We start from the raw sequence: 12,572 nt of genomic DNA on the forward strand, positions 1-12,572 counted from the left end.
ATTATAGATTTCTTGTCAGACACATGCACAGTTCTATAGAATTTGTACGCGAGAATGGAATTTTTCATGATCGTGTGGAAATTTAGATTTGTATCCTTTGTTTACCCTAAATGTTATAACACCTTATCCGTGGTCCAGTTTTGTTTGTCTACTAAGAATGTCTTGATGGGCCCCTAGACGAGAGGCAAGTGACCCTGTAAGTTTCCTTGTCGTATATTCTTCTATTAATTATCCGTTAGTGTTCGATTAGGGATAGAGTTGTGTATTTGTCTGATTGGAAAATCTATTGCAACTGGCTGAATGACTAATGTCTATGCCATTAAAAAAAAAAATAATAATTTGAAGATGAATAACAGAACACTTGTAACCTGAGAAGTATTGCAATATTTAAAACTTTAGGTTTTAAACGTTTAGGTTCCCAGACGACTATTACTTTTATCTAAAAATCATTATTTCACATCAACACACCATGAGATAGTCATTTCTCAGGTGTTCCATAATGAGAGGATATAATTGTTTTACATAATTGATCAATACAATAAAATATCCTTAAAACATTTCAATATCCGATATTATAATAATTTCCCAAGTGCACAAAAAATACTTATCTAAACATTAGTAACGCTGATAAGAAAATACAAACACGGTAATTCGAAAATTTGCAAATATGTATATATAGACTGTCTAGTGGTACAAACCTTCAGAGCTACATTCAACTCTTTCCTGACCTTCACCGGTAGATATTGACCTATTTGAAATTTTCTGTTTATAACTTAACGGTTATTTACTAACTCAAAAATATGGTGCAGAAAAAAGTCTGGGCAGCGAGCAACGATGGTGAGTCCCAACATTTATTTTTGTTTAATTTTTTTTTTAGTTGGATGAATGAAAATTTTATTTATTTACTTATTTATTATTTTATATCATAAACTAATACAAACATTAGTTATCCTAGTATATTTTTCATGATTTATTTGTTATTAATTATTTGTTTTTTTTTTGTAAATTATTTAGATATGTTTGAATGTGTGACTTGTATCGTACATTATTTTTCATTTTTTTCTTTCTATGTCATCCCATCATATGATGATGATATTAAGCAAATCATTGGCCCAATGTAGCAGAGGCAAATAGAGAACAGAGACAAAATAGATTATGAGTTGTAGATATAGATAGATACCATACTTCTATTTTCTTCTTTCATTGTTTCCTTTGGCGTTTTACTCAGACCCATTCGGATTCATTTTACACACATTTCATGATGTTGAAGTTGTCTCTCTTCTACATATTATATGCCGACACGATTTATTTATTCTGAATAATCCACACTATATTTTAATTTTACATTATTTTGTCAAATTTGTTACTTATTACAGGAGAACATTGATCCAGATTTAAGCCATCAGGCTCCCACTCCCTCTTAGCGAAAATTCATTTATCCCAAAAAACCTGTGCTATCAAAAGGATTGAGCTATGAGTGCCCCTTTTTTCATTTCTATTTTTTCTTTTCCTTCTTCTTTAAGTGTCGTCTCCCGATCGGAGGTTGGATATCATCATCACTATCTTTACTCTATCTACTGCTGCTCTGAAGAGTTCTATAGAACTGCTTTAAACCAATCCCTTAAATTTTTCAACCATGTCACTCTCCTTCTTCCTATACTCCTTCCTCCTCTTATTTTTCCCTGTATTATCAGCCTTAGCAGTTCATATCGCTGTCCCCTCATTACGTGTCCCAGATATTGCAACTTTCTTATTTTTATTGTGTTTATTATTTCGCATTCTTTGCCCATTTCTCGCAATACTTCCGTGTTAGTTTTCTTCTGTGTCCATGCTATTCTAAGCATCCTCCTGTAACACCACGTTTCAAAGGACTGTAACTTATTTATGTAATCTTGCTTTAATGTCCAGCTTTCAAGTCCATATTGCAGTATCGAAAACACGTAGCATCTCAGTGTTCTTACTCTCAGTTCTAATCTAAGGTCTTTGTTGCAGAGAATTGTTTTCATTTTTACTAACGCATTTCTTGCTATTTCTATCCTGGCTCTTATTTCGGTTGTTTGATCATTATTGTCTGAAATCCAGGTTCCTAGGTATGTATTTGTATTTATCAACCCTTTTTATTGGTACATTTCCCAAATGTATGTTTGTTGATATATTTGTTTTCTTTGTTATTATCATGTAATTGGTCTTTTTTATATTCATTTTTAGTCTATATTTTTCACAGAAACTGTTTATTTTGTCTATCAGTAATTGGAGTTGTTCAGCAGAGCTTGCCATAATCACGGTGTCATTTGCATATATTATGTTGTTAATAGATCTTCCGTTAATTATTATTCCTTTACTTTGAGATAGTAATGCTTCTTCAAAAATGGCTTCACTATATACATTAAATAGTAATGGGGACGTAATACATCCCTGCCTAACTCCTCTCCTGATTTCAATTTCTGGACTGGGTTCGTTATTTATTACGATTTGTGCTCTTTGATTCCAGTAGAGGTTTGTTATTATTCGTAAGTCCCTATGGTCTATGTTTTTGTCTTTAGAATTTGGACTAATTTTTCATGTTTTACTTTGTCAAATGCCTTTTCAAAATCAACGTAACAAACATGCACATCAACATTCATATCCATGCATCTTTGAGCTAACACATTAAAAGCAAATAACACTTCTCTGGTTTCTAGTCCGTTTCTGAACCCAAACTGACTATCATCTATTCCTTCTTCCAGTTTTTCATTTATACGACCATGTATTATTTTTAGGAATAATTTGAGAATGTGACTTATTAGTGATACCTATTGTTCTGTATTCACTGCAATATTTAGCGTTTGCATTTTTAGGGATAGCACAAAAGGTGGAGGGTAACCATTGTTTCGGTATGTGTTCTGTTTTGTATATTGAGTTAAGTAAGTCTACTATAATATCTACTATAATATTAATTGTGAGTTAATTCTTTAATTTTTTTATGTGTTAAAACTATCATGTCTTTTCTGGTATTCTTCTATTTCTGCGCATTGTTCTTTTAACCATTGTTCTTTCGCTTTCTTAATTCTGTATTTTATTTGTTTATCCACTTTTTTGTACATCTGATTATCTTTGTTGTTATATTGACGTCTTTCTTCCATTAAATCTAAAATTTCTTCTGTCATCTATTGCTTTTTTCTATATCTGGTTGGTATTAGAATTTCTTTTTGACTTTCTATTTCTATCTTTATTAATAACCGTTTTTTATCCGTCTCAGTATTTTGCAGAGTTTGTTCTTTAACATTCATTAATCCGTTATTAATTTCATCTGCCAGGCGTTGCCTTATGTGTGAGTTCCTTAGTTTACTTGTATCGATTTTTGCATTTGTTGTTCTTCGTTTTATTATTTTCATTTTGAACCTAATTTTGGTCACTACTGGGTTGTGATCTGACCCTATATCGGCACTTGGATAGGTTTTTGCGGATATAATTGCGTTCCTGTATCTTTGTCTAACTAATACATTGTCTATTTGGTTTCTTACAATTCTCTCTTCTTGATCTGCTGGTGACTTCCAGGTATATAGTCTTCTTTTTGGCATTTTGAATAATGTATTAGCTATAACAAAATTATTGTTTTGGCAAAATTCGATAAGCTTGTCACCTCTTTCGTTTCTGTTGCCCAGACCATATCCTCCTGTACATTCTTCTACTTTTTCTTTTCCGCTGCATCTTTTATCTCCGTTTATATCAATATCTTTAGTAGATACCTTTTCCTGTTTCCCCTTTTCTAAATGACCTAATTATTTTATTCTCGTTACTTTCATTTATTTATTCAAACTCCTTCTTTTTATTTTAGTGTAATAGTGTGAACTTTTGATCGCGAGTGAGCATATCTTTTTAACTGAAATATTTAGGTTCTTTGTTATTTTTTCTGCGATCTGATTTATTTCCATTTGCTCTAGTTTTTCTGTTGGGCTAAGTCTTGTATGAAGATAGCTCTTAATAGTGTTAAATAATTCGCGAACAGAATTTGCTCTATTTAATACTGATTAGTTGGTCTGCATAGCTCATTATTTTCTTTTCTCTTAATTTTGTTTGCAACGCTTATGTGGTTTGCTCTTATTTTAAAATGCCACAAGAAAATAGCTTCAGAACAATATTCGATCTTCCTATGCAACACGATAGTGGATTTTTATAAAAATATATAAATTAACAAAACGGCAAATGCTATATGTTTTCATCGTATCTATTGTTCTAATTTTATTTAATTTAATAGGTGCAATTGAGTACATTTCATTGACATCAGAATATCTCGAGGACGCCTTGGATGTCCTGCGGCAAAGCTTTTATCGTTATGAAGCGGGATGTTTTGCAGTAGGTTTGTCGGAAGACCTCGAAGCTATGGCTGAAATGGATAGCTACATGATTGATGTAGCTAAAGGAGGGATTTCCGTAGTAGCTGTAGAGAAAGCAACTAATATTGTTTGTGGCGTTGCTTTCAACAAAATTCAGGTATGATACTATATAATCTGAAATTAACAATATTTATTATTTGCGAATAAGTGAAAAAAAGACAAAAAACATTTAACTATTTTTATTAGGAATAAGCCACAATTTTACTTTTACTAAAATACTTTACTATTTTAAACTTTTTACTAAGTTTCTTCTTCTTCTTCTTTTTCTTCCTTTTTATAAGCAATTCTACCTGTTCATTGGCGGATTAATTAACTTTTGCGCGGTCGTCCGATACTTCTTCTGCCGATTGGAGACTTATCTCTTGCTATTTTGACGACACAGTTCTCCTCCATTCTGCTTATGTGGTTATTCCATTCTTTTTTCTATTTTGTGTCCATTCATTTATACGCTGTACGTTAGATTTTCTTCTAATGTCTTCACTTCTCTTTCGATCTCTTAGCGTGTTTCCTGTAATTCTTCTCAGTACTCTCAACTCTGCCGTTTCCAGTAGCCTTTGCGTTGTGGCTATGTAGGATCTTGTTTCTGATGCATATGTCATTATTGGTCTTACATTGGCTTTATAAATTCTTGACTTCATCTCGTTGTTAATGTGTATGTTTCCTCATATAATGTTATTAAGGCATCCTGCCAGTCTATTTGCTTTTTGTACTTGATCTCTCACTTCTTTGTCCAGGTCTCCATAGCTAGACAATGTAATTCCCAGGTATTTTATTTCCATTACTTGTTCAATACCGATGCCATTAATTTCTATTTTACATCTGGTTGGTTCTTTGCCGACTACTATTGTTTTACTTTTCTGAGATGAGATTGTCATATTTTTGCTCTTGTTAAATCTGTGGACCAGTCTTTGCAGGCTATCTTCATCTTGGGCTATCAATATTGCGTCGTCTGCGTAACAGAGTATTTTTATTTCTTTGTTTCCCATTCTCTATTCTCTTTCTTTGTTAACGCTTTTGATGATTTCATCCATGCTCAAATTGAAGAGCATGGGGCTCAATGAATCCCCTTGTCTTATTCCGCTGCCTATTTCTATAGGTTCTGTAAGTTGTCCATCTATTCTGACTTCCATTTTGTTGCTTGGTAGATGTTTTCGATAGTTTATATAATATTTAGGGGAACTTCTCTATTAAACAGAAGATGGATTAGATTTTCGAGTCTTACTCTGTCAAACGCTTTCTTTAGGTCACACAGAAATGCTGATCTATTATACTCTAGTGATTTCTCAGTAATTTGCTTTATAACGAATATTGCATCTGTGCACGATCTTCCACTACAAAAACCCTGTTGTTCATCTGCTAAACTTATCCTCAGATTTATTAGCACTTGTAAAATTTTAGTTGTAAGTTTTAGAGTAGTATTTAACAAGTTTATATCTCTTTAGTTTTCTGGCTGTTTTTTTATCTTCTTTTTTGAATAGTAGAATTAGTTTGCTCGTTCTCCATTCCTCCGGTATTTTATTGTGTTTTATAATTTTATTAATTAATATTTTTAATTGTTCTGTCATTGCTGTTCCACAATATTTCAATAATTCGTTTGGTATTCCGTCTCTACCTGCTGCTTTTCTGTTCTTCAGATTTTCAAGTATTTTTCGAACTTCCTGTACATTTATATTAAGTTGTTCATTTTTGTTTCCGGTTCTAGCGTCGTTTGTTCTTCCTCTGCATAGAGCTTTTTTAGGTGCCCCAATCCACGTATCCTTTTCTATGTGTTCTATTAGTTACTTTACCTCTGTTCTTTGACCGCTTATGAAGCGCCATATTTCCTTTTGCAGGCCGTTGGAAAGTTTCGAACGTAGATTTAAGGTTTGAATCGATTTGTAAATGCCCCTTTGTCCGCTTCTTGTCGATCGACGATGATAGGTATAATAAAAGGTTGAAGTTGTGGGGTAAAAGTGTTGATTTATTGACAGCTACTAGTAATTACACAATATATGATGTTCGTTAGGTAACTACTTATGATTGACTGTACTCAAATGAGCTCAAATCCCCAATTTATAATCTCACAAATATTTCATACCTAAGCACAGATGTTATTGCTTCTATGATACTAACCAACTTTAAACTATTAGCTTACATTACAATTTAATCTAGACCATCATTGCAACACTTAGGAAGTTCAATTAGAAACTATATTATTCGGCAATTTATTTAGTTGTAGGTAAATGAACTAATTATTAAAATATTATACGATATGGTTTTACAATGTCACTTATACACGGTGAAACTATAATAGATTAAGAAGTTAAGAATAATGTGAAATTACAAATTAAGGGGTTAATTTGTGATTGAACACCGTAAAAATCATGTTCCATCTCTTTCGAAAAGCGTTCCCAGTGATCATTTTTTATTTTTCTTACAAGTCCATGTGTTTTGTTTCTAATTGTGTTGTAATTATGGAATGCCTCTTGTGTTTTGGTTGACATGTATTTCAGGTAAGCTTTTTTCTTGTCTTTACATTTTTCCTTCACTTCCGTACAAAACCATGAAGTTATTCGACTTGGGAATGATATATTTTTATTTATATTTCTTTCACCAAGAACTTCCTTGGCCGAGGCTAAGATATTAGACTTAATTTTTGCCCAGCTTTCTTCAACTTCATCACTTTCTGTGATATATGTGTTTCTGCTTTTTTCGGATATTCTTTATTGGAATAGCTATCTTATCGAGTCATCCTGTCAGATTTGGACTTTTATCTGCTGTTTTGTTATCACATATATGTGTTTTCATTCGGATTTTGCACAATACCCATTTATAATCGATTGCTATTTCTGCTGATGTTAGTGCTCTTACATCCAAGATTTGAGAGGGCTGTAACTCTCTATTCGACAGAATATAGTCTATCATAGATCTTTGTCCTCTACTGTTTTCAAAAGTGTATTTGTATTGTTCTTTGTGAGGGAAAAATGTATTATTAGGAATACGTATTTCGTTTATGCTGCAGGGATCCGTCAGAAGGAACTAAGTTTATTGTGGTTAATTCTCAATAAAAACAGTAAATTAAATGAATCAGTCATTTATTAGGCTATAAATTAGGCTTTTATGTTTATGTGTACAAATATTGCCATGTTAATTTTCGTTAAAGCATGAAAAAACCGATTGTTAAACTTTGTGAACGCCATTTATATTTTCTGGGATATAGGAATCGAGATCTAGAAAGTATCTGTTTTCTAGTTTACTATTCCGTATCATTCTCGCATATTTTGTTATAGTAACTATAAAATAAAACAGAAACATTAAATACATTACATATTTTTTTTATTGTTGCCCAAAGTCTTTTACAACTTTATAAAAGTAAGTCCTTCTAAATAACAACTTCTTTTTCGTTCTAGATCGACCAAGGACCAAGCGGCAACAATTATTATAAGAACTACATGAACATGTTTAAGAGAACAGCAACCAAAGAAATATTCAAATTCATGGACACATGTGACGAATTGATGGATGTGTTCACACCATTTAATGTCAGTAGTGTCATGGAAATTATGTTTCTAGCTACCTCACCTGATTTTACAAAGAGAGGAATTGCCTTACAACTGTGTGAAGCATCAACTGAACTGGCAAAAGCACTGAAAATGAAACAGAATGTCAAACAGTCGCTCGATGGAAGAGTTTTGCCATTAGAACCAACTCCTCAAGCAATGTGCGCACTCTTTACGTCACCATATTCTCAAAAGATTGGAAGGAAGATGGGCTGGACTATTGTCGATAAGATAAGTTTCGACAAATTTTACACCAAGGGTAAACCATTTTCCAGCGTTTTGGGAAATTATGTCAAGTATATTACGGTTGAATGCAAGAAGATTTGAATCATTCGCAAGATTGTAGAATAATTATGAAGATATTGAATCATTTTTTTAAATTGGTAATGGAAGAGTTCTTTGTAAGTCGAAATGGAAGATTTCTGTAGCATTACTGATGATTTGACTAAGAAAAAATAAACAAGGAATGCAACAATCATTATCTTTGTTTACTTCATGTACTATTAGGATAAAAAATGATACGATATGTTATTATTCAGAACAAATAAATGATTCTAATCTATATTTAGTTTTTTTTAAATTTATTTAAGTCCAAAAAATCAGTCACAACGGAGTAACCGTTCTAATGAAAAACAACATTAATGATTCGGTTCTTGAATACAATACTATAAACGTCCGAAACCACCTGCATGACTTAAAGCCATTTTATCCAACATAAACGTTATTTAATTTTATGCTCCACATTTCAAGAAGACGAAATATAAGACGTCTAGAACTACTGTACATAATAATAAATAATAAAACCTGAGGTCAAAAAATTATTGTCATTCTCAGAGTAGGCGAGGCAATTAATCAATAAACTTACCAATTTTTTGCAGGATAAATGGATCTCAATGAAACTTATTGCATTCGATTCATAAGAACGTTAGGAAATTTAATTTCGAAATGATGAAACATAATAAATTTAGAAATGAGTTCAATATTACTACTCGAGGGTTTTACGAGGGTTTTTATGGAAATTGAACAAAAAATCAGTGCAAACTTGTTACTAGAGATTTTTTGGAACCGCTGATCACGAATATCATGACGGCGATAGTCTCAGAGGCATCTGCTATCCAGGAGCCTCGTCTCCTGTAATTTTGTGGAAATTCGATACAAAATTAGTGCAAACTCCAGAAGACCATGACCGTCCTGGGAACCAGGTACCTTGGAGACCATCGCTGTCATGATATTAGTGATCAGCGACCCCAAAAACCACCGAGTAACGAATTTTCACTGATTTTGTATCGAATTTCTATCAAACTCTAGACGATCCCCATCCTGGGTACCAGGAGCATTGGAATTAACGCCATAATCCATCTGTCGTCCGCTATTGGTCTAGGTAAAATAAATATTTGAGTACCTATTGCTGTGAAAACACAATACCCAAAGAAATTAAATGTGTGGACTGGACTTTAAAACGATAATAGAATTGGTCCATTTTTTATTACAAGAAATCTGAATAAACGTAAGTATCTAGATTTATTACGCAATCAGATTATTCTAGCAGTTCGAAACCTTGCGGTCATCTTCGACGATTTCTGGTTCCTCCGAAGTTACAAATTATTTGGAACAAACATTTCCTGGATGATTAATTTCTACACGAGGAACAATAAAATGTCCCCCTATATCACCAGATTTAGCACCTTTGGATTTTTATATCTGGGGAATGCTAAAATCAAAATTATATCGGCATAAATTCGAATGAGCCACCAATTTAGCAGAATTGCAAGAAACAATTGTTCAACTCTGTAGTCAGGTACAGCCAAATCAGCTGAATACAATCAGACTTGCTTTAGTTGATAGTTTCGGATTTTGTTTAGCACAAAATGGTGGTTTGTTCGAATATTTAATTGGTAAGAGATTTTTTTAAAAATGCCTTTAATTTATATAGGTATTTAGAATAATTTTTTTAGTTGGTTTTTTTCTTATAAAAATAATATTTGTTTTGTTAATGTTAAGCCATTTATTGTTTTATTTCCAAGCTACCACAGCTAAAAATCTACAAGAATTGCATTTAAAACTCGAATATAGAGTTTTTCTTAAGTTTTACCGACGGAAAGTTGGCGACGAAATAATTTTTTCTATAAACGTCAAATAATGATGACATTACTTATCTAACTTGATCCTGTCAAAGTTTGATGTCTCCGCCGGCAGCAGTTTTTTTTCCCATTTCTTTACGGCGCGGCGGAGGGAAAAATGTTGTCATGGCAACAATATGAAACATGTCACAAAGCAACAATACAAATGTCATTAACAACAATTAAACATCATTTTTATTTATAGTAATATTAAAAGTACAATTAGTTAATGAGGCATTTTCAAAATTGAAACCGTGCAAAAATGTTCCCGACTCTTGATACGCATTGGTAATTGTTGATGATACTGATGGTCGAGAACAACTTTCAGCAATCATTCCCGATGTTGTCGAATTATGAGGGTTTAAAATTTTTTGAGCATTATCGTTCTTATCGGACTTGGAGGGCCCCAAACGTGCTACTGCATCACTAGTCGCGGACCCAATTTCGTTTAGGTTTTCCATTTTCGCACTAAATTTGCGCTTGCGGTTGCAACAACAATAAGCTGTCTTTAATAATTGCAAACAACTGTCAAACAACTGTAACCAGGGAGACGCAAATCCCACCGACGACTTAATTATTTTAATTTCTAATATCTAGACGACTTTGATAGTTGTCACAGTTAATTTCGAGTAAAAATAGCGTATGAATTGTACTATTTATGGTTGAAAATTGCTACGTTTGAAGAAAAAATAGTATACTTTATTCGGCAAAGAAGCGACTTTTCTTGACTTGCCCTCTATTACGCGCCGAACGAAGTAAGGAAAGAAAAGAAAAGTCATGCTTCTCCGCCTCATAAAGTAATATACAGTAGACTCCCTCTATAACGAGAACTGAAATGGCAGACTAATTACCTCGTTATAAGCGGATCTCGTTACATCCAACAACAATAATATTGTGCATACATATGAATATGTAGTTTTCTAAAGCATTAACTTTCTATAATGAAGCCATTCGGAGCAATATAGATGCTAATAAATATTGTTTGAATGGCGTTTTTAAAACAAAGTTGTTTACTTTTATTGTCAATGAAATGCATTAAAACAAAAAAGAGTTGTTTACTTTTACTGTCAATGATATATGTTAAAACAAAAAATCTGTATTCTGTAAATATGTATAAAGCGTATAAAGAAAGTTATTTTGTCATTTTTGACTGCTTTAAATTGTCCAGTATTCTATCTATCATATTTTCTAAAGATGTGAAACAGTTTTATGCTTCTTTATTTGCGTTTTGTCCTTGGATAAAGTTTCTGACAACCTTTAAAACACTTACCACATCTTGTCTATTAGGACCCATATTATTAGGTGTGAATGGTCAACCCAATACAATGACACTTGTGAATCATAAATTTTACATTTCTGACTAAGAATCATAAATTGTAAGAAGTTTATTGCGGGCGGCCCGCAGTTAAAAAGGGTATTTATTTATAGCTACGGCCGGGCCAAAACGTAAAAAACACGTTTTGCAATCTTATTTTCTCGCGTTATAAGCAAATTTACCTCGCTATAAAGGGTTATAGTTCAATAGAAATTTCACGGGACATCTAATGTACCTCGTTATAAGCGAAACCTCGTAATAACCGTGTTCGTTATAAAGGGAGTATACTGTACTATTATGCAAAGAACTATACACTCCTCGTCAGTGTCTGATAATTACTGAATGCCGGATAGCCGGATGTATCTTGGCGCACCTTGGCGTCCCGCACTATGAAGGAAGGCGTTGCTTGGAAATGCGTTGTTGCTACACATTAATACCTTAAATCAATGTTGGTTGTTAACTTATTAAATAATTGATAGAATCGTTTAGAAAATAATACTTTATTCAAGTTTTTTTTGGGACAATATTAATTTTCATTCTACAATGAACTGTAGTGGATTTAAATATTATGTTACACTCATGTATCGGACTAAAATTTTAGAAGGAAAGATGTAACAGAAATATAGCAATACTGTTTAAAAGTCATACCTACTCCTTCGACATGGTGACTGCCTCTCACTTTCTATTTAAACAATTAAGTGTTATCTTTGTTCCACATACTGAATAACATATAGGATAGTTAAAAAATTGCCATATCGGTATATATATGCCTAAAGATTTTTCGTTTAATTGTAGCCAGCAGTTTCTCATCGTTGTTTGTTGTTTGACAATGTCCATGTCTTTGACCCATAAACAAGGACCAGATTAAACAGGGTTCTGTATATTTGACATTTGGGTTTTCTTGTAATGTTATTGGATCGATATTCACAAGACCCAGTCAATTACCCTGTCATATGCATCAAGGCTAAATGACAGATGTGTCCAAGCCGTAATAATACATCTTCAACTTGGATGCAATCGAAAGCCTTCTTTAGGTCTACTTACATTTTATAAAGTTCAAATTAACTGTTCCTAAAATTATTTTTAAATTTGCTGAGCTAAAACACTATATTTTTGGGACTGTGTTTTGTGCTTTGTGTGGGAGTATTCGTTTTACAAAAAATTTTATAGAACAAATTTTAATTCTAATATAACACTTCTAAAATTACTATATTCAAGTGTT

At 32.6% G+C, this 12,572-nt stretch overlaps 1 protein-coding gene across 2 annotated transcripts; it reads left to right on the forward strand.

The window, feature by feature from the left end:
- Positions 1-680: 680 nt before the first annotated feature.
- LOC140443194 (uncharacterized) lies at positions 681-8,477 on the forward strand. 2 transcript variants are annotated; one of them, XM_072534308.1, is made up of 3 exons: positions 681-837; positions 4,238-4,473; positions 7,766-8,477. In XM_072534308.1, exons 1-3 carry the CDS (start codon positions 801-803, stop codon positions 8,240-8,242), a joined length of 750 nt encoding a protein of 249 aa, XP_072390409.1. In that variant the 5' UTR covers positions 681-800; the 3' UTR covers positions 8,243-8,477. The 2 variants fall into 2 exon arrangements, with proteins under 2 accessions (XP_072390409.1, XP_072390410.1); XM_072534309.1 differs by lacking the exon at positions 681-837 and adding an exon at positions 2,861-2,903.
- Positions 8,478-12,572: the final 4,095 nt, after the last annotated feature.

Source organism: Diabrotica undecimpunctata, chromosome 6 (assembly GCF_040954645.1).
Source record: "Diabrotica undecimpunctata isolate CICGRU chromosome 6, icDiaUnde3, whole genome shotgun sequence".
In the NCBI taxonomy this organism is placed as follows: Eukaryota; Metazoa; Arthropoda; class Insecta; order Coleoptera; family Chrysomelidae; genus Diabrotica; species Diabrotica undecimpunctata.

Excerpts from the sequence above, each read along its gene's own strand:
- LOC140443194 (XM_072534308.1), top strand. The coding sequence starts at position 801 with ATGGTGCAGAAAAAAGTCTGGGCAGCGAGCAACGATG. Across the intron at positions 838-4,237 it reads CTGGGCAGCGAGCAACGATG|GTGCAATTGAGTACATTTCA; the intron begins GTGAGTCCCAAC and ends TTAATTTAATAG. Across the intron at positions 4,474-7,765 it reads TTGCTTTCAACAAAATTCAG|ATCGACCAAGGACCAAGCGG; the intron begins GTATGATACTAT and ends TTTTCGTTCTAG.